Below are 21,024 nucleotides of genomic sequence, written 5' to 3'. Positions count from 1 at the left end.
AAGTCATTTTCATTGGTGTGATTTTGGTACACATATTACATTTCCACAAATGTTATCTTTTTCAGATTTTTTAACTGGGCCCTTAGTCTTCCAGAGTTACTTGCATAATAGTCTACAGTAAATGCCCATAGCCAATATTTTTAGAAAGCCAACAGACCAATGGCATGTTTATTTAGGTACTTCTGAAAGAGGAAGAGAACGTAGCTAACTATAATGAATCATAAAGTGACGAATCACAAAAAAAAGTCAAAACTCTAAATTAGTGCACTTTGTTGGTATCAATTTACTTTCGCTGCATTTTTGTGGTGTTCACGTTGAATCAGCCCACACTTAAACCATCAACCAGTCACAAAACCCTTCCCCTTCCCTCCCTTGAGCCAGCCACATGGCCGCCCTGCCCCCCTGGCCCCCTGGCCGCACTCACAGCTCGGTGACGTTCCTGGGGATGCCCCGGGGCAGGGCTCGCAGGTGCCTGTTGCTGCAGCGCACCACCGTCTCCAGGCAGGTACACTCGCTGGGGCACTGGGGCCGTGGCACACAGCTCGCCTCCTCCTGGCCTGTGGAAAGAGACATTTCTTAAAAGGTGAGTTACTTAAACAAAAACAATTTCAAACGCAACAGTGCATTTGCATATAAAAAATGTATTGTACTTAAGATAATAAAAATAAAAGATATGTAAAAGAGCAGTGTCAAAAATAAAATTATCAACATTTCTAATATCAAATCATTACTAGGATATACTGAAAATGATTAAACAATGGTGATTTCTTTGTGAAGCATTTAAAGAAATTGTCAACATTTCATTAGAAGCCAGGAAGGTCACCCTGAGGTGAGATCGTGTTTAGGATATGTGGTCAAGCTGGTATGACCCTCACCCTCCTCGCAGCGAAAATCCAGGAAGGCCACGTCCTGCAGGGGGATCTCCTTGAGGAAGGCGGGATGCTGGCAGCGTGGGTTGCCAGTCACAATCTTCCTGGTCCTCAGCCAGTCCCCAAGCCAGGCCAGCCGGCAATCACAGCTGAAGGGGTTAGCCAGCAGGTTCCTGGGAGAGGAGAGAAAGTGTGGAGAGCAGTGAGAGAGCTGGACCATTTCAAGACCCGGAGAAAGTGGGTGTTAGACCCTGATATTTAAATTAAAAGGCATACCAGCATTTGCATATTTACTGATATCAATGTATCATTCTGTTTCAAACAGTAGCTGAGTGAGTACACTGAACAGGAAAAATATTGATAATCAATCTAAAAAAAAAAGCACAGTGGATGGATGAGGATATTCATGATTTAAAGACTAGACTGAGGAGCAGTACAATTCTGATGGAATAAAAGCGATTAACAGGAGCCCTGGCCACTTACAGTGTGGAGAGGGACTGCAGGGTATCAAAGGCCCCAGGGGTGATGGTGGTGATCTGGTTATCGTAGAGAGAGAGGAGACGCACGTTGCGCAGCCCCGTGAAGCTGCTGTTGTGAACGCAGCTGAGGCGGTTGTTCCTCAGCATCCTGCAGGGGAGACGGAGAGTTTCAGTACAGGAGAGCAGCACAGAGCGATGAGTCTGCAGACAGCCCTAGCGGACGCGGCACTCACAGTGTGCGCAACCCTTCCAGCCCACGAAACATGCCGCTCCGCACCGAGTCCATCTGGTTGGCAGTCAGGTGCAGCTCGTTAACAGCGGCGGCGCCCTCGAACGCTCCGTCCTCAATCTCCGTGATCTTGTTGTTGCTCAGGTTACTGCTGACACAGAGGTAACCGAGAGGTTATGACAAGGGTGTCAAATGAGGGCATGGAAATAAGACTCCTATTGCATTATTTTCAACCCTATAATGAGCAATAATAGTAACAGTAATGATAATAATCTGAGTAGCAGTGCTATTACTAATAATAATATCCACAGCATCATCAAAAATGAAATGGCCTATCCTGGTCTTATCCGACATGCTTCATAGGACTGATTTTGAGGGTTTGAGGAATATTATAGGCAGTTGCAGGATTGTTATTACTCACCATAATATAGTATTTACTGCTGCTGTTTTTGTTATTTTTGTTCAAGAAAAGGCTTATCTTCTACCAGTCATTTGATAAAGATTCCAAATTTCCTTTATGCTGCCAATCTATCAGACAGTTACTCACATTTTCTTGAGCTGTGAGAGAGTCTTGAAGATGCCCGTCGCCTCCAGAGCTGCAATCTCATTGTTGTTCATACGTCTGAGGAGAGAACAGGTAGGGTTAGAACGGGAGACTCAAAAATCCAGAGAACGGTTGGAAGCAGGTGCTGCTTTTGGGGAGGCCCCCTCCGAGTACTCACAGCTCAGCGGTGGACTGTGGGATGTGCTCTGGGATCTTGGTGAGGCGGAGGTTGGAGCAGTCCACCACGTTGGCTTCACAGCGGCACTTTGGTGGACACGTCGTGTCACTGTTGCACTCACTGTTGAGTCGCGTATCCTCAGTGCCTGAAACAAGGGTATGCAAATACACAACCTCAAGCCAGGGACTAGGACTTAGAGGAGCTAAACTTTTAAACAAAAGCATCTATAGGCTGGAAACAAGGTTTGGGTCACTTTTCTCAGCACAGCAAAATGATTACCATTTCAGATCTGAGAGTGTTGGAGGGATGGACGTTAGCCTTATATCTGAGCCAGTATAAAGTTTAGGGGTGGACCCTAGAGGGTGGAGGAGTGAACAGCATCCATGTAGTGCCTATGATGAGTGAGGGAGGCGGTGGGTAAGCAGGTTTACATTGGAGGCTAGGTTAGAACACAGTCTTTTAGCATACTGGTGAAAGCCCACGCTGAAGCATTGCTGAGACCCTTCTGTTGTTTTTGGTGGTACCATGTTTGCACACTGTGCCAGAGCACATGGTTCTCTCTGTGACAAGCTGTGGCATGCTGTGCTGGGACAATCAGGCGTCCAGACACTACTGTAAGTAAACTTAATTTAATTACCTTACTGGAAACAGGCCTACATTTATTTGAACCATAAATACATCTCTCACTGCTTTAGTTTCCTTTGGATGCTCTGTTATCTTTTTCTCTACAAATCTATAAATATATAGTATGGCTAACGCACACAGAGCAAATACAGACATGCTGAAAAAAATGCCTTGCATGCAGCAAAGTTTACAACTTTTCTGCTGCATTTTCAAGGACAGAATAGGAAAGACAAAGCACACATTTTGCACGAGACAGTCCTATTAACATTTAAATCGGCGCTTCTTGGAGCAGTAGCGATTAAAACCTGGCCTGGATTCTCCAGCTGCCCAGCCGAGGATTGGATGCACACCACTGTGCCTCACTGCTTTCAAAACACCCTGCCACTGGCTGCTGGAAAGTCAATAAGGGCGGTGATTGGCTTGCTATGGTACTCACAGTTATTGTGGTGCAGTCCTTGTTAGTGATTGCAAGGGGAAAGAAAGCAAAGCATCAAATTGATGGGAAAAGGTTAGGAAAATCAAAAATCATTGGGACAAAACCATGACTTCCATAATTTCTAACTACTAGATCCCACTGCTTCCCAGTGCCTCAGTTCTAAGACTAGACTACAATGGCTCCCAGACTCAGCTAAAACATCTGAGGGCAAACCGTCACCCAGTCCTGTGTTCTAACACCTCAAGCACACACTGGCTCCCAATTCTAAAACTACAGGTCTAATAATTGGGACATGCTGCCTTATTGGCTGAATTTGCAATTGCAATTACATCATCTTCTGCTGTTATAAGAACTCAGACTAATGGCATTTGGACAGTGGTGATGCTCAAGTCCAGTTTAGGGAGGTGGAGAAATCCAGCCCAGGTATTGGAACTGACACCCATCTTTCCCAATAATAAATATATACCGTATATGAAGGTACACCTGTGCATATCAGGTTGTATTGTTTTGTTCGGTTTTGTATGCATTATTATTATAAAGCGCAGCAGTAATAGCTACCCAAGTGTCCTGCTAAAAGGACACCAGTGACTTTGTTCCATATGTATCAGACATTTGCCCTGACTAATGTGTGGCAAAACCTCCCTGGACATTAATGGTAGTGACCTGTGCTTGTTCCATTGAAGTTTCTATTCCATTGACTTTTCCTCAAAAGTAGTAATTCATGAGTCGTGAGGAATCCAGCGTTTTATTATTATTTTAATCCAGTTCTATCGTCATCTTGACACAGCCAAAGGATTCTGAAAAGCTCCTGCCAAATTTACTAGACAGCTGGAGGGGACTGGAGTCCTGGCTCCGACCAAACCCCCTCGACACGGGACAAATCAAAACTGTGAGGTCAGAGAAAAGAAATAGAGCGTGCTGAAAGAGGTCAGAAAAACAGAGGGGCTACTCACCTGGGATGAAGTACTGTTCTTTAGCTGCCAAGGGGACAGAATGAAAAAATAATATTAGTACAGTATATCATACACTTGCATGGTTATTGACCGTAAAACACAACTCAAGTATTCCCAGTACACGTGTGTTGTTAACCTCACAGTTGGCTATATTTTCCAAATTGATTCAAGTCAGAATTCTCCAATCTTGTAAATTAAAATGGGTACGTTGCTTGATTTTTGTTGTTTATTTCTTTAGATGATTTCACTTTTTAAATCTGACCAGGGTTGTAAATCCTGTAAATTCTATAATAACAGTATAATAATAAACTTGGTAATTTGGTAAAAGGTGAGGGGGGAGGAGAAGAAGAACGGACTCACCAGAGCAGCGGAACTTCTTGCTCTTGATCTGGCTGATGCGCTTGTTGGCGAGGCGCCGGGGGCTGGCGCAGCGCGCTCCGCTCGTCTCGATGGGGTTGGAGCGCAGGTAGTCTGCCAGCCACTTCAGATTACAGTCACAGATAAATGGATTCTGCGCCAGGTGCCTGAACAGTAAAACCAGATTTATGGAGTGATGAATCATTCCAGCCCACATCATCTCGATGATCTAACGTGAAACAATCTGTGACAGCCTATGAAACTCTTACTCACATAACCAGATTAATCCCAGCAATAAAACGATAAACCCAAAAGGATGCTAATTAATACGGAAAGATTATCACATGTCAGTCATCAGATTTTCCGGTGAAGTCTCAGATATTGCAGTAGGAGTCTGGGTTGTGAATATTTAATGATATATGCGGCCCTCCTTACCATAATTTACTAAAATAATTAAATACCATTTGATTTTCATGAAACGGTTATGAGCTTCCTTAACAATAATCACATTGTATGTTATTCTTAAAAAAAAAAAAAAAAAAAAAAAAAAAGTAAAATCTCAGGTGCTTAGTCTTCAAGAAACAAACGATTCCCATTTCTTAGACTGAACAGTTGTTTAAATGCTTTATAAAGGCTTTATGCTAGGTTTACAGCTGGAGAATCATAAGACCAGAGTCAGAATCTGAAGCTAATACCAATCTCGGCCTAATGCAATGCTATACTATATTTGATACTGAATTTGCAATAAAGTGGTACAAGTGTCTAGTAAAGGTTTCTTTACTTTGAAGGGTTTAGGGGTGTACTATAAATCTCAAGAACATTCTTTCTAACTGAAATGACTCACAGAGTCTGCACAGCGCGCAGTGCGGCGAAGGTCCCCTTGGCCAGAGTCTGGATCTTGTTGTCGTAGAGCGAGAGCAGGGATAGATTCTGCAGGTCCTGGAAGGCATCAGCACGGACACAGTGGATCTTATTGGCGTTCAGGAGCCTGGAATGAGAGAGACAAGGGTTTAAACAAACACACACAGCAGGAAATCTCAATTACTGTAGTGAACTGCTTACAGTACACTGAGTGGACAGTTTGGTAATTGATGTGGTGGTGTTATTATTATGATTATGACTATTATGTTACTTACAATAGCTGCAAGGCATACAGTCCATCGAAAACGCCTTTGGGTAGGTCTGTGATTTTATTTCCATAAAGGACCCTGAAAAATAAACACTTATTAAATATTATTACAGGAAAAATAATTAAATTCACACAAGTACAGAAAAAAAAAAAAGCACATCCCCTTGCAACTCTCCCATAATATTTAGTGGCAATGAAGTGACACAACAATGCCATAATTCTGTATTAACAGGCAATGGTAAGACAAGAGCAGCAGCAATTGTCCTGGTACCACATGGAAACATTTTCAGATTTTGTGGTAACAATCAATCCACACAACACACTGTACCTGTGTGCTAGGACCACTGTGCAAAATTGGTTCCAAATTGTTGGTAATGCTGAGGCATGCTAATGGCTCGACTTGTGTTTCTTCACAGTATCACATTGGTATTATAATGGTACCCCAATGGTATTTTTCAAACTTGTCTTTCAAGGTACCCACAGTGAGTTGAGAGAGCGCAGTCCTTGGAAGGCATCAGGTGCAATCTCAGAGATGTGGTTGTTACTCAGGTCTCTGGAGAGAAACAGCGTGCAGACTGGTTTAATACACATGCACATACAGTACAGCAGATATTGTGTTTATTTTCTCCAGGGATGAATTGTGTTATCTGTAGAAACTGCAGGGCTGTTACTGGTGATCAGACTGTTCCGGAGCAGCATTTCTGGGACATAATACATTTATATATCCAGAGATTCATATATAATCTCACAATTGACTTATATCACGTACCAGAAAATAATAGCTGGATTTACTTAATAAAGCCTGGTTATCTCACTGTGTTGCTGATCAAAGTTGAGGGACCACACTGTACAGCTGAAAAAAGAATACTGGGGGATTTACTTTTTATTCTACAGTTAAAAAGAACAGAATGTTTGCATATCCAGCCACCAGATAAACAAGGATAAAGAGCAGGTTATTAAATAGGACAGAACAATGATAGAGAACTGAAGCTGGGAAAGCTATACTTTTCAAATTAACCAAAGCAAAGGGACAGAAGTCAGATAAGACAGCTTAGCTGAAATATTCAAACAGGACTCTTCCCTGACCTCAGAAACAGTTCCATGGGATTCATCAAGTCGACAGGACCTTCGTTGAGAGCTTCACTGGGAAAATGTCCACTCCTGCTTTGCTTAGGGGATTGGTCAATATCTGGACAGGAGGGACAAAGGCCCCTTAACAGCCATCAATGGCAATTCTTACAGAGCAGACCCTATGAATCCAAGGTGGAATGGTAGCGATACAGTACATCTCTCCTGCTTCCCCAGTAGCTTGCTTTACTTACATTCTGCGCAGCTTCTTATAGGGGGAAAACGCACCCGGTGGGATCGACTTAATCCCATTCTGTTCCAGACGTCTGGAGACAAAAAAAAATAAATGAGAAAACACAGTCAGCAGACACACTAAGCACTGTTATCTTATCATGTATGTCAGAAATCAGAAACTTCCCCTGCAGCACAGGCCAACAGAGATGCAATGTCTGGTTTCCATTGGTCTTGCTCTTTCAAACTAGTTTTAGAGCTGGGGCACACAGTGGTTAACAATCTCAGTGGTTGATTTGATCAAGCTCTATTGGTAACCCACAGAGATAAACCACACCTTTTTAGAGCATTTTACAGCACTGGGAAATCACCCTTTATAGCATTGACTACCTATATGCCGTAACACTGAATTACCCCTAAAATAAGTGGCTCGTGCAATTCAGGGAACTCCATGGTGCTGTAAAATGCTCAAGAAAATCCTGTTGCTTATCCAGTGGTAAGACCAGTTATAAAACCATATGCTCCAGTCCTATTACCAGAAGTAGAACCCTTTTATCAAAGTGGCTTTTCTTGGTAAATACTAGGCTGTTTTTGAAGTGCAGAATGTTGAAGCAAACAACAGCAGACTACGATAACTGTGTAGTTGAATCTGCATCATAACAGAAGTTGCAATCACATATTGTTGATGCAGTGAAGTTTTAGTGTCAATTTACATCACTTTTACTTCAATCCTTCAGGCAGTGCATGATGCCAAGCCAAGAGCGTGCACCAGAAAGCAATAGAAGCTGTGGGGAAGCCAACCGATGCTCCAGTGCCAGTTCATTCTCTCCAGCTGCCTGGAGAAAGTAGAGTACAAAAAAATAGCATCCTCCCTCTATCTTTCTGTTTGTCCATCTGTCTGTCTGCCAGCAGCAGGAGTCACAGGCCTGAATTATTAAAGGCATGTGTGGCTATGTAGATCAGGAAAGATTCATTTATTGCAGAAACTTCGGAAATCTCAATCTAATCAGCTTCAGATGTGCTGGAACGATCCAGGGATACAATAAAGTCTTTTTTTTGGTGCTCTGAAAATCCCATTAGTGGATGCTAGGGGCTCGTTGTGTATTAGGGCTCTCGTTAAGTGGTTGGCTTGTTTTTCCAGAGTGCAGCAATGCAGGCAGCTGCCTCTGAGACCCACACTCAATCCCCCCCTAAGACTAATTAAGGGAGGAATTTTAAAAGCTGTGAACTGACCTATAAATAAACAGCATTTTGCCGGCCCGTGCTGGGGGTACAGCACTGCTTGAGAACTGCTGTGCCTGCTCTGCCGGCCACACAGCCTCAACACAGCGGGGAGGAAAAGCAAGTACCGCGCCCTGTGCACATCCGCAGCCCGGGACTACTTTCACATTCAAATTCATTCCAGGGGTGTGTGGGAAATAAATAATACCCACTTTTCACTTAAAATCTGCTTGAAATAGGAAATAGGTGGTTGCTGGATTTCACATGTTATGTGCCTTTATTACCTATTATCTTAATTATCTGAAGCAGAATATACTATTCACCAAAAACTGTGTTTTCTTCTGCAGCTTTTCAAGAGGGTTAAATGAAACCTTGTTTTAGTTTGTTGCGGCACAGATTCCCCTGCAAATCACTGCGATTTTTCAAGGGACGCTTGTTAAAAATAATTCAGAACAGAAACAAGTGAGCAGGGGACGGCTGCCATCCATGCCTAATGATGTTAGATTGAAATGTGTTTACATAGGCACTGCATTCTACAAATGACTTCAGGGACGTAAATGAATTCAGTGGTGACTTTAGTTTGAAAGAGACGCTACAAATTCTCTTTGAAAGCAACACTCCTATTACAATATCCGAGCAAAGGCTGAGAATGAAGTAAAACATTATTTATTAGTGTGGTTATATAAAGTGTGTGACTCTACAGACAAGTTGAAGGTTTGAATGGATTTTACAATTCTTAGTGAGGTAGACGTAAAGCTCAAGGTGGTTAATTAACTCCAGATTAACAGTGAATAAATGGCTGTACTATCCTATGATCTTCTGGACTGGGTTATGGATTAAATATTAGATATCAGTGGACAGGAATCCAAGGAAGTCTCAGGACTATGTAGCAAGATAGTTTTCCAGGTCATAATTGTGATGCATTTGTGATGCCCAATAACACCCAAACCATGTCTGGCTACAGCCATTGCATTGTCCCTTACCTTTCATCATTACTAAAAATCAGGAGCACCATCGTGGAGAGTTTACAGAAAAGCTGAGATTTCCAATATGATACCACAGGGCCCCAGACATGAAATATCCATGCATTTGTGAGCCTGCGGCAACAGACGGTCCTTGTCTAAACATTGACAAATGACTCCTGCAGCAGCGATCAATAACTCAAAAAGCACGGCACCATGACATGACGAGGTGCCCAGGTGATACATCTGTGCATTCAAAAGCAGCAGATTGAAATCGATCTGGGTCAGGAGTAAAGCTCCGAAATCATGGCTGGGGGAATTGATTCCCAATGCAAAGCAATCAGCAAGAGGGAGTTTCAGTCAATCGAGCAACAGAAACAATTGAGTAAAGCAGACAGCCGGTGAATCATCAATGCAGCTCATTTCACTTATCAGCTGTAAGCATTGCCTTTATTAAATGGGAACACCTAATGTAATTAACTATTCATCTAGAGGAAGACACTATAGATTGTAACTCTCTCAATAAGGGGATAACTGCAATTGAAACGTATTCAAGTTAGTTACGTTAAAGAAAATCTCGTAAAGATTTCTAAACTACTGACCTGAAAAAATGATCAAATTTTGCAGATTATTATTATATATTTTTTTTCTGCAATCTTTTCTGAGACGGCATTATTACGCACGGTAGAAATGCACGTGCGTAAGTAAAGGGGAGTTTTACCTGTTTGTTGTTTGGTTTTTATTCCCCCTGATGTAATTTAGTGACACAGTCCTGTTAATGTTTCGATCCAAACGCTTCCAACAGGCGCCTCTGTTTATTTTGAGCCATATATATCCTTTAGAAGACTCTTTTATCCAAAGCGACTTAAAGAGACTAGGGGGTGAAATATGCAGATAGGACCTCAGTTTTATGTCTCATTGGAAGGACAGAGCACAAGCTGGTAACAAGCCCCTTTCTCTCATAACTGGACCACCAAGCCCCACCACCCCACACACATGCACACACACGCATACACACAGCAAAGCAATTTTACAGTAATCCCATTAGTCCTCAGAATGTAAAGAAAGTTGTTTATTGATTCCAAACAACAGGGTCCAGGAGTTTCTGACAGCACATATAATGAGGAATGACCATCATCCTGCAGCCCTGTGTGTAGGGCATACTTTATATGCAGTTTCTTCTTAATCTGACCTTAAACTATGTATAGAAACCAAGGTGATTTTTACCATTGTTATTGATTTCAACTAATATATTGTCATTGCACATTTCCATCCTCTGAAGGGCTGGACAGGGGTGGGGTGGAGGGTGCAGATCAAGGGTGCTCATTGGAACCAATCTCCTGCACCAGATCTCATTTACATGCAGAGTTTTCCTCTGGGCTTAACCCCATTGTGTTATTAAAGAGAAATAAATAGCTCATGTTTATTAGCGACTGCTCTGGCTAACAGTTTATTTTCTTTTGGTTTGGTGCAGTTTCGGGGTGATCATCTATTCTCTCCCCTGGTGTTTGTGGATGAGAGTTGCTGATCCACCACTCTTGTCAGTCAGCCGTGTCACGATGCACTGAGTAGTAATGGAACCGCTAAACTCAACCCTAGTCCTGAAGCCCCTGCATTGGCTCTCTGTCACGTCACATTCAAGATCCAAAGTTCAGCTGTTGATGGTTCGTGTCAACACATTGTAGCCAACTCCTTCACTCCTCACATACTGGCATCAGGTGTTAGGTTTGACACATTCTTGGTTGTCATTTTGACAACACCTGCCATAATTTTCACACGTTCTTTGCAGGAATGGTAGAAAATCCAAGTGGGAGGAGATTTACTGTCATTTGCATGTTAACTAGGTTGACAGATGTCAAATGCTGATAACTGTGGAGATAAATTGCAGTTGTTTACACCTGTGGAAAGACGACAACCAGTGTGCAAAAGAATCCTTCTCATATTGTAAAATCGTTACCAGTGACCACCAAAGGGTCTGGCAGAGCTAGGCAAGATGTTGCAACTAGCAGTATGTTACTTATCACATTAACAGATCACTGTAATAAAATCCCTGATACAGTATATGCATAAAAGCTACAGTTTCTTGGCAACCCTTCCTAGCTAAATCCCAGCGCTGGGGTCTACTTACATTTCGGCCATGCTGTCGGGCAGGTTGGCTGGGATGGCAGTCAGCCCCTTTCCTCTGCAGTCCACAATGTTGTTGTTGCAGGTGCACATGGCTGGACAGGATCCGGCCAGCAGGCTGCAGGGCTGTGAATGTGGGGACTGGGCATGTGCTAGGAGAGGGGAGAGAGATTTAAAAATAGCATAAACGGAAATCTCCCAAAATGTAAAGCCCCAGTAAGTTACGGGATATCTGTCTCCCTGTATACCCATGCTAATGATTGCACTGGCATGACATGTATTATGAATAGATGCTTTTATAATAATTCAATATGAGCAGTAGCCTACTTCCGACATATAACATTTGAATTACCAGCACATAGTAAAGCATGACGAGGTCAAGTTCACCTCTTCAGTAATTTTCCTGAAGGGACAGTGGCTGTTTTTCTCCTTGCTTGCACACTGTAGTTCAATATATTCTGCACCCAAGTGAAAAATCAAAAGCTTATGATGGAATGACACCCCATATTACATGTGAGATGAGGGAGAGCTTCTCTAGATTTGCTTTTATTTCACTGCTGTTTCGAGATGCATCCGATAGCAGAGCGGTTCCGATGCACCTCAGTTCTAATATGACGTTGCAGATTGCCATAGTAACCTGTGTCTTGGAAACAGCCATGTAACCTGTCTGCAGTGCAAGAAGGGCTGTGAAACTGTTTTTTTTTTTTTTTTTTTCTCACACTCATTGCGGCTGCAGTATGTCTGGCCTGCTCTCTTTGATTGTTTCCAGAGAGATTAACTTGATAGGGTTTGATTGCTAAATAAATACTCGACTGTGAAACTCTTGTTACATAAAGCTGTAGAGACTCAACTGTTAACATTCATTATGGGACTGTAGATGTAAAATGTATGCTGTAGCCATGGGTGCAATCTCTGCCCTCAGTATGTATTAGCTAATATTATATTTATTCTTAAAAGATTAAGGCCCACCATTGACATGGCATACAGGTATGTCTTCACAAAACTTCAAACCCAAGTTACAGTATTTAAAGAATGTATTTTTTAGCCAGATTTCATGTTAGTTTATAATAAACAGCTGCTTATATAAGCGTTTACAATTACAGTTCTAATAAAATTTTCCACCAGTGACGGAACATGAATCTCAAAAGCTGAAATAATCAATCAGCCCTTTTGAAATTCTCCCTTTCCAAGCAGGGAGATAAGTTTAACTGCCCCAGTTCAGTCCTGGGAAGAGAGAAATTCCCAGGCACGATCCCAGATGAAAGTAGATAATCTTGCAGAGAACATACATAAGGAAGCGATTAGGAATTGTGGTCAGAGATAGGTCTTGTTTTCTCTCTCTCTCACACTCTATGTGGGCTCAACAACGTATCTCTTCAGACTGACGTTTTCACTGAGTGAAGAGGCTGGATGTTCTGCGTGAAGCCTCTGTTCTATTTTGAAGACTGCTTTGAATTCCCGGTGTCACTTCATTCACAAAGATAACAACATACAGACAACCAAGAACAGACTAACACACACAAGCATGCACTTTGGCAAAGACACGCTGTTATATTCCTGTGCGCACATGAAAGTACTGTAATTAATAAAATAAAACATTCAGACCGTAGTCACTAGACATCCATTGGAACCTCAATTGAAGGGTGCCAGCAGTCCAGAAGTGTTCAGTGCTCCTGTGAAACCACAGTTTCTGTCATTTGTAGTGACATGTGAAGAACCATCCCTCAGCAAAGTTAAGCGACCAACAAGTGATCAGTGTAAACAGGTACATATTTTCATATTTTTTATTTTAAACCTTGAACTTCACAGCAGATGAATTCCTCCTTTTATGTTCTTTTACTATTCAATAGTCAGTCACGTCATTGTCAATTGCTAGCCCTCACAAAATGAACGTAAGATGGAGACAAGACAACCTTGGGAAATTCTGCATCGGAATCTTAAACAAGAGCCGTGGAGAAGAGAGTAGAAATGAGACCACCCAACAGCTACAATGAAAACCAGTTCAGCCCAGGTTAACCAGCGGGCGTCCAGCCCTGAAATCCAATCCGTGTCTGGGTTTCGCTGGGCTTTCCCCCAACATAACGAAATACTTTACATCATCCAACCCGGGCCCCCCAAATCCCACGCAGGTGTTCCCGGCACAAACACCCCCTGTTTCTCTCCCCCGCTGCGGAGCGCGCTGCATGCCAGCGAGCCAGGCTCTAATGATCCGTGCGATGCGAGTTCAATGGCTGGTCACAGCTCCGAGTCTGTGTGTTTTGGGGGGGTGGGGGGCGGGGGGGGGGGGGGGGGACAGTTAAATTGGGATATCCATGGCAGTTCTCAGAATGCTACTTTTACGCTTAAAAGGCCCTTTAATAACCCAATCCAAGACCAAGCGGAGAAGCTCAGGCAGATCAATCTGTTTCAAGTTTTCCTGCTGCTTAGTAGCATGTTGCTTATCCTATTAGAAACGCCAAACCCCTTTCTCCAGCATGAGAGCTATGGTGTAGGGCGCTCTCAAAAGGAGTTTCATTACACGGGTGGGGGGGGTGTCCGTCTTCTCTCTCCAGCAAGCATATATCAAGGGATATAAGCAATTTAACAACATATGACTTTATAACTCTGGGTCTAACACGATTACATCATGGACAACGCACTAAGAAGTTATGTTTTTAATTACATATTGTGAAACTGCCCTGTGTTCTTCATGTCTCTTATTCTAACACAGATGTGCCAAATGGGGGCTTCAAACCTTTCAGTTCCTAGAAAACCACCCAGATGCCCTCACCCCACCTCCAAGTATCCCTCTCCTCCCAAGAGCTTAGCCCAGTGGGGACCAGTTTCAGGAAGTCCGGCTCCACTATCTTCAGCGACTTACGAGTTAATATTTGGTCATGCCATCTAGCTATATAAAAACCATTAGCCGTAACAGAGCTCCCCACACACACACATCAGCACACAGCTGACATAGCAGCCATGATGGATGTAGAGACTAATTCAATCCAATTGGATAAAAACAGCAAATGTGAAAAAGCAGGTTTGTTGCTGTACCCAGAGCGGATTCGAACCACACGGGAAACCCTGCAACACAAGGCCCATAATGAGCTCTGTTTAATTTGTTTGGTTTATTTATTAAAAACAAAACTTCCTGACAGGGACAGGCTGTTCCCACAGAGCTGAGTTGCTGCCCGAAAGATTGCTGGAGTTTAAGACTTCGCTAAGGGAGCCTTGGCGTGTGAAACGGTTTGGATAACGTGTTATTAACATGCTACAGGTCTTAACAGCTGATGTTTTTGGGATTCTTAGAGTCAACAACCTTAATCCATTACAGCACTGGGAATAAACATCCGTTTTTTAAACTTTATTTCAAAACATAATATTGTTATTTTGAAGGTCCAGGTAGACAGGACCCTGATTGACTTCAATAACAGTGTCCCTGACCCAAGGATGTGGCATTGGTTGGTTTCTATTCTCAGTAAAGAGAGCTATGACATCAAGAACACTTCCTGCAGCACTGAGGAGGTCTGCTGTGCCTTGCTTAGCACAGCTAGTTTGGTGTTGTGCTTGTTACCTTTTAGGAATGCTAAATTAAATTGTACCAAGCAATCACCTTTTCCCTTAACAAATGGCATAGCTATTTTATTATGTTTCTGATTTGGAGGAAGGGAATTCGCCATATTTAAGCAAAATGTTCCTGCCTTGAAACACAGCTGCTCCTAGCTCTGGTGCTTGTTGATTGACAAACAGCACAGCCGGCACTCCACACACCATGGCTGCTGGTATCAGTGGATGGAGATCTAGGTTATCTATCAGCAACTGCATGTTTAAAGGATTATCTTGTTTGGGTTATCTTGTTATGACCGGAGGCTGCGAAGCACTATAAGCCCCAGACCTGTCAATCTCTCTCACGCTTTTCACACAGAAATCAATTGTGGACAATGCAAAGTGTCTCTACTCCAGTGACCTAGAATCAAGTGTCACACTCAATACTCAGAACGAAAGGTGCAGGGATGGGTGTGAAGCCCCAATGCACACTGCTGACCCCAGCAAAGGAATGCAGTCCTGGCTGTGGGGGACCCTGCAGTCACTCCACTCTCTCCTCTCCAAGCAAGTGGAAGGGAATGTAATATGTTTGTAATTCAGGGATACATTTAATTTAAATTTCAGCTTATAAAGCAGAATTGCATCCCTGTAATTCCATCACTGTGCTGGTATGTTCCTGTTTCTCTCTGTTTTCAGTGTACAGGTATGTGATTCTTTAAATAAAGGATACTGTTCTTTCTCCATTCAGGAACATGTCTTTAAATATCTTTAGTGATTGTGCAGGGACTGGGATGACAGAATTATAGCTGTACCTTGTCGTTTACATACTCTTAGAAAAGAAAACCAACGGAGAAGATTTTTTAAGTCTTTACTCCAAATTGCAAAGTGTAATATCTTTCTTTGTTAGTTTTTAAACATTCCTATTTTTATTTTCATTTTAGAAAAAAAACAAAAAAACAGCTTTGTTCGCACTGGTGTGAAGGGACAGCACTAAGTGTGTTAGAAGTGCTTACCTGGGCAGGTGAACTCGTGTTTCTGGACCTCAGCCACATTGAGACCACGCAGTTGTGTTGGCCCGCTGCACTGGGTAAACAGCCCAATGGTGGGTCTCTGCCTCAGCCACTGGGAAAGCCAGGCCAGGTGGCAGTCACAATGTAGGTTGTTGGAGTGCAGACGGCTGGGGAGGCAAGCAGGTTGAAAAGCATCGCATCAGCATTCACATACATGTATGCTTTTAGAATGACTGGCACTTCAGGCCTTCAGGCAGACTTAATTTGTACTATTGCCTATTGCCTTAACTGATATATCAAAGCAAAGCATGCATTCTTATTGGAATGGGCTAGATGTGACCTGTAGTTACCTGTGAAAGTGTAATATCACTGTTTGGTAACAACAAAAAAAACTGAAATTGGTTAAAAAAAAAAAAAAAAAAAAAAAAAAAAAAAAAAAACAGTTGCACACAAATTTAATGTTTGAGCTTAAAGCCAATAACAAAATCTGCTTTCTGGTTTTTATTTACAAAACTATTACTAGCAATTCTTATTCAATGAAATGATACTTCCAGATTTCTGTCAAACCATCAGATTCCAAGGCAAAAATGTCACAAGTGTGGTAACACTGCAGTAACTATAGTGCCTGCACACAAATATTACAGTTAATAACTGCAGTACTGTTGCTTGAATTATAATAATGTACTGCATTTTTTGCTATATTATATTATATTATATTATAAAACTGTAAAACAAAGCATGTTTTCATGGAATTGGCTCCACAATTCCATGTTTTCCCCAAAGTAAAGGAAGGAAATGGCAACTGTCGTCCCAACATTTCAACTGTGGCCATTGGCTCAGCACCAACACTCTGAGGAATGATCTGGAGTGTCACGCTGCATTTGAAGGATATGTGAATATATCACTTTCATCTGCTTTTCAGTTGCTGTTTAAACACTCTGTGTGACAATGGACACTGGGGGCGCCAAGACTCCTCTGAAAAGGGGCGACACTAATTCTACTGGACTACTTCTTTTAGAATTATTTCTTGTTTTTAAAATAGTTTTTTTTCATGACTCGTAGATGTTCTGGAGATGGCACCACTCAATGAATCGAACAGTTTTGATAAATAAAAACACCAGCTTGTGATATTACATTCACCCTTTGAAGAGCTGCAGCTGTTTGTATTATTTGTGCTTGTATTAACCAAAAACAAAAGCATGTGCTGCCTGTTTAAACTTTTGCAAAGAGGTGTGGTAGTTAAATTGACACAGTATTGAAAACAGAACCCCCGGATGTATTTCACACTTTATATAGTCTGAAACTGTTACTTTATTATTTTGCATTGTAAAGCCACGGCAAAGCCTGTGAATTGGGTGCATTACTCACAAGGTTCGGAGCTTGGGCATGTGGTTGAAGCTGGAGACGGGAATGCTGCTGATGTTATTATTGTTCAGGGTCCTTGAGGATAACACACAGATAGAAGCAATGTCATTTCTGGATAACTGGAGCTTTTAAAAACTGGCACCCAATCAAAGGGATTGGCTACTGCAAATCTGCTTCAGACTTTCAGGAGACCAGGCTGCCATCCTAGCCTTTTGCCTTCTCGTCTTGGCTTCCTTCTGCTTGAAAAACTTTAACTCCAGAGTTCACTGAAATGGCACTAGCGTGCTTCTAACATCCCCCCCCACCACCCCTTTAACTTAAAATCATCCATCAAACTAAACATTGTATTGGTTTTGTCTTACGCCCAGAATGCTGACAAATGATTGTTTCTGGGTACCGTAGCGTGAAGTGTAGTTGCATTTCAAAATCATTAAAAGTTCAGCTTTAGACAAAGTTTAATACATGACAACCAGAATGTGTGCCACTGGCAGCCTAGCACTGTTAGCTGGAATATATTTTTCTGCTCCCTGTCAGTCTAGTCCAGCCATAGCTAGCCACTATAAAACCAGCAAAACAGCAAGATTGCAGCCTAAGCCCAAAGGCGCAGGTTACATCTTGCTTGTTGATGCACTGTTGTGCCCCCTTGTGGTGGGCTTTGTGCAATAACAGTAGCTTATTGCAAATGGAGGTCTGCAGTGGGGAGTGCTGGTTGAGGGTGGGAAATAGGAACGTGGATTCAGGCCACTACAGCTCTACTTACAGGACCTCCAGCCCTCTCATGGCTCTGAAGGCTCCATCCTCAATGCAGGTGATCTGGTTCTTGTCCAACTGCCTGTTTGATTCATAGAGGAGACAGACAAGCTTAGGGTTATACTCTACGTCATTCATGCACAAGCTTGTGGGACATTTGAAAATGCCCTGGTACTATAATTGTGCAATATGAAGTTGTGGTGCATAATGAAGCACAATCTTTTGGTCCAATGAAACTCATATTATTTCATTTATGAATTTAATGTTCCCCTGATGGCACAGAATTAAAAGTTCCAATTGTATTCTGTTCCATCATCTGGCCACTAAATGCACAGGGTGCTGTACAAAAATGTCATTATATGTGAATGTAAATACAAATAAAAACTGGGGTAAAAGGGAAAGAATACCAGGTAGATTTATTTAAGAAGCAGAGTTTGGAATGCTATAGCATTAGAGTGTGCTTTCTGTGATAGACAGCCCTTGTATAGCTGAGAGTTTTGCTGGAGTGGAAAGCTTGGTTTGGGAGGCAGTGTCACAGAGTGTGTTGAGGGGGGGGCCCGGGCAGCGCTGTCCCAGTGCGGGGTGTACTCACAGGTTCTTAATATCAGTAGCTCCACGGAACCCCTTCCTGGGGATGGCCTGGATAAAGTTCTCGCTCAGGTCACTGCAGAGAAAGCAGGTTGCATCATTAGAGCTTCAATAATTCATCCTGGCTGCACTCATCAATGATTCATGGTAACTAAGGAGTTTAACTATAGTGTCTGTTGAGCTAGAGTGATGGCTGCCCGGATCTGAACCCTGATTGACACTCCGGTAAACTTTCCCTGACTCTCTCAGTGATTTTAGTTTACCTGCCAGAGAATATTAATAGCCAGCAGTGTACTTACTCACCTGTCTTTGTAAAGCTTATTCGTATACCTGCAACGCTCACCTTTTTTTATAGAATGGTTTAATGTCTGTTTTTTTGCTGAGATACACAATGTTTGGTATTCATTAAACTTAACTAAGCTTGCCATGGATAACCAGTTCTGGATGCTTAACACAGTATTGTGTAAGCAGTTTTATAGCTATGCTATGCCTTCATTGTAAACTGACACTTTACGCTGCTGCAGTGCAACACATTCCAAATGTGCAGTTAGACTTAACTCTATTATAAAATAATGTACTGTAGTATTATATAGTAAAGTCAAAAATAGTCATCTATAACATATCATAGTATTTCATATAGTACAACAAATTATAGTGTTTTAGCTATTAGTATATAATATCATAGTATTTTATTATATGGATACTACACTGCTATTAAATTATAATGTTTTTTTTTATTTTAGTTTGGTGTTTTTCTGTTTCCAAAATAATTCTGTCCCAAAGTCTTAGCCTCTCGTCTGGTGAAGGGGTCCCTTAAGAAGTGAAGGGTCAGTCTCATTTGGAGACCCACACAATAGCCATTGATTGGGGCTTAGAGAGAGAGAGAGAGAGAGAGAGAGAGAGAGAGAGAGAGAGAGAGAGAGAGAGAGAGAGAGAGAGAGAGAGAGAGAGAGAGAGAGAGAGAGAGAGGGAAAGAGAGAGAGAGGGAGAGAGAGAGGGAGAGGGAAAGAGTGCGAGAGAGACAGGAATCCCTGGCCTGTGGTTTAATTAGTGGCAGCTTTTGTTCAGGCACAGAAGAGTGAGCTCATTGCTTCCCAAGTGGAGCAGGCTCAATCCCCCCGGCCCCCAGAGAGAATGGGAACAACATCAGAGCACAGTAGAGAGGCATGGAAATGAGACTGAGCGTGAAAAGGGACCAGCAAAAAGCAGTGCAGTCACTTATTCATGTTTCTAGAGACAGTAGCATTTAGTAACTCAATATGTAAAATCAGACACAGCAGCAACTACAGCAGTGCAGTACATTAGTATAGTACTTGTACTGATCAATATAGTAAAACTGTAAAACATTACTATTTACTACAGTTGCACAAATATTACAATTCCTTTTGATAATTCCATGATTATTTATAGTGTTCACATGGATTGTTATTGTGTTTTCAATGCCACTTCACACAGCTCATTGGCATGAATCATTCACTAGGTAGGTAGCTCAGAAATGGAAAACAATGACATCACAAGTGGCAAATAATGAAGATGCCAGCCCCCCCACCCTCCTCCACGCCCTGTCCGTCCCCAACTCTTTCACTGCCTTGGGTTTTCATTCCCAACTCCCCATTGAAATCACAGGGACTGGGATCTGGGGGGTTAAGAGGGTCAAACTCATAACAGAACAGTCTTCACTCCCTCCCAGCAGGGTGGCCTCTGGCGTCGGACACAGGGTTCTCTAAACAAACTGACCAGCTCCTTTCACTAAGACTCTGTTCACGCTACTGTGTGCTGGGGGAGAGCTGTGTTTGAAGTGGTCCCTGCTGATGTTACAGAATGATTGAAATCAGCAGCTTAAGCCTCCTCTAATCTCTTTAGCACGCTTTAAAGCGATTGGCTGTGGTTTACAGCTCTAGGACACCCTCCTGGCTGTGTGGGTTTGAGTGGATTAGGGTTTGGCACAGCAGGGGGCTAATTGTGTCACTGGCCAAGGGGGGTGGTGGAGACTGCAGGGTACAGAAACTCCCCATTCTCTATGTTTTTTTATTCAACATTTTTACTTTCTGAAGTGAGAAGTAGAAACTTTGTTTCCATAGAGTGTGCATGAGGTTCTGCTGCTTCTCTAATAAAAGAAAACCTTTACTTATCGGATTTGAATTTTTTTTTTTTTTTTTTTAAATTGTGATAAATTTATTATAAAAGCTGCCATAGATGGATTTCACTAGAGCCTTTCATTCAACCACACGGTAGGTACAATGCAGGCCCAGTGCCAAGCTGCCACTTCTCTCTCCCTCACACACACACACACACTCTGACAAATGCCAATATGCCCTTCCCCCAACAAAAATGTATTTATTTACAGTATGTATCTATTTATTTATTTAGACTATGAAATGG

General features: G+C 42.3%; 1 protein-coding gene across 2 annotated transcripts in view; it reads right to left on the bottom strand.

The window, feature by feature from the left end:
* Nucleotides 1–21,024, bottom strand: part of LOC121321854 (slit homolog 1 protein-like) — a 76,057-nt gene that overhangs the window by 11,941 nt on the left and 43,092 nt on the right. Inside the window, exons 5-22 of one of the 2 annotated variants that reach the window (XM_041261146.1) lie at nucleotides 18,647–18,718; nucleotides 18,065–18,136; nucleotides 17,308–17,379; nucleotides 15,943–16,106; nucleotides 11,409–11,556; nucleotides 7,121–7,192; nucleotides 6,280–6,351; nucleotides 5,806–5,877; nucleotides 5,514–5,657; nucleotides 4,673–4,836; nucleotides 4,313–4,336; nucleotides 3,360–3,377; nucleotides 2,300–2,444; nucleotides 2,125–2,199; nucleotides 1,582–1,725; nucleotides 1,353–1,496; nucleotides 876–1,042; nucleotides 425–557 (exon numbers count right to left, since the gene is read on the bottom strand). In XM_041261146.1, the coding sequence (XP_041117080.1) occupies nucleotides 425–557; nucleotides 876–1,042; nucleotides 1,353–1,496; nucleotides 1,582–1,725; nucleotides 2,125–2,199; nucleotides 2,300–2,444; nucleotides 3,360–3,377; nucleotides 4,313–4,336; nucleotides 4,673–4,836; nucleotides 5,514–5,657; nucleotides 5,806–5,877; nucleotides 6,280–6,351; nucleotides 7,121–7,192; nucleotides 11,409–11,556; nucleotides 15,943–16,106; nucleotides 17,308–17,379; nucleotides 18,065–18,136; nucleotides 18,647–18,718 (1,902 nt within the window). The remainder of the gene's footprint in view (nucleotides 1–424; nucleotides 558–875; nucleotides 1,043–1,352; nucleotides 1,497–1,581; nucleotides 1,726–2,124; nucleotides 2,200–2,299; nucleotides 2,445–3,359; nucleotides 3,378–4,312; nucleotides 4,337–4,672; nucleotides 4,837–5,513; nucleotides 5,658–5,805; nucleotides 5,878–6,279; nucleotides 6,352–7,120; nucleotides 7,193–11,408; nucleotides 11,557–15,942; nucleotides 16,107–17,307; nucleotides 17,380–18,064; nucleotides 18,137–18,646; nucleotides 18,719–21,024) is intronic. The other variant, XM_041261147.1, reaches the window with a different exon arrangement.

The sequence above is a fragment of the Polyodon spathula genome, chromosome 10, assembly GCF_017654505.1.
Source record: "Polyodon spathula isolate WHYD16114869_AA chromosome 10, ASM1765450v1, whole genome shotgun sequence".
NCBI lineage: Eukaryota > Metazoa > Chordata > Actinopteri > Acipenseriformes > Polyodontidae > Polyodon > Polyodon spathula.
Note: the sequence above shows the minus strand (reverse complement) of the source record. Positions and strands in the feature narration are given on the sequence as shown.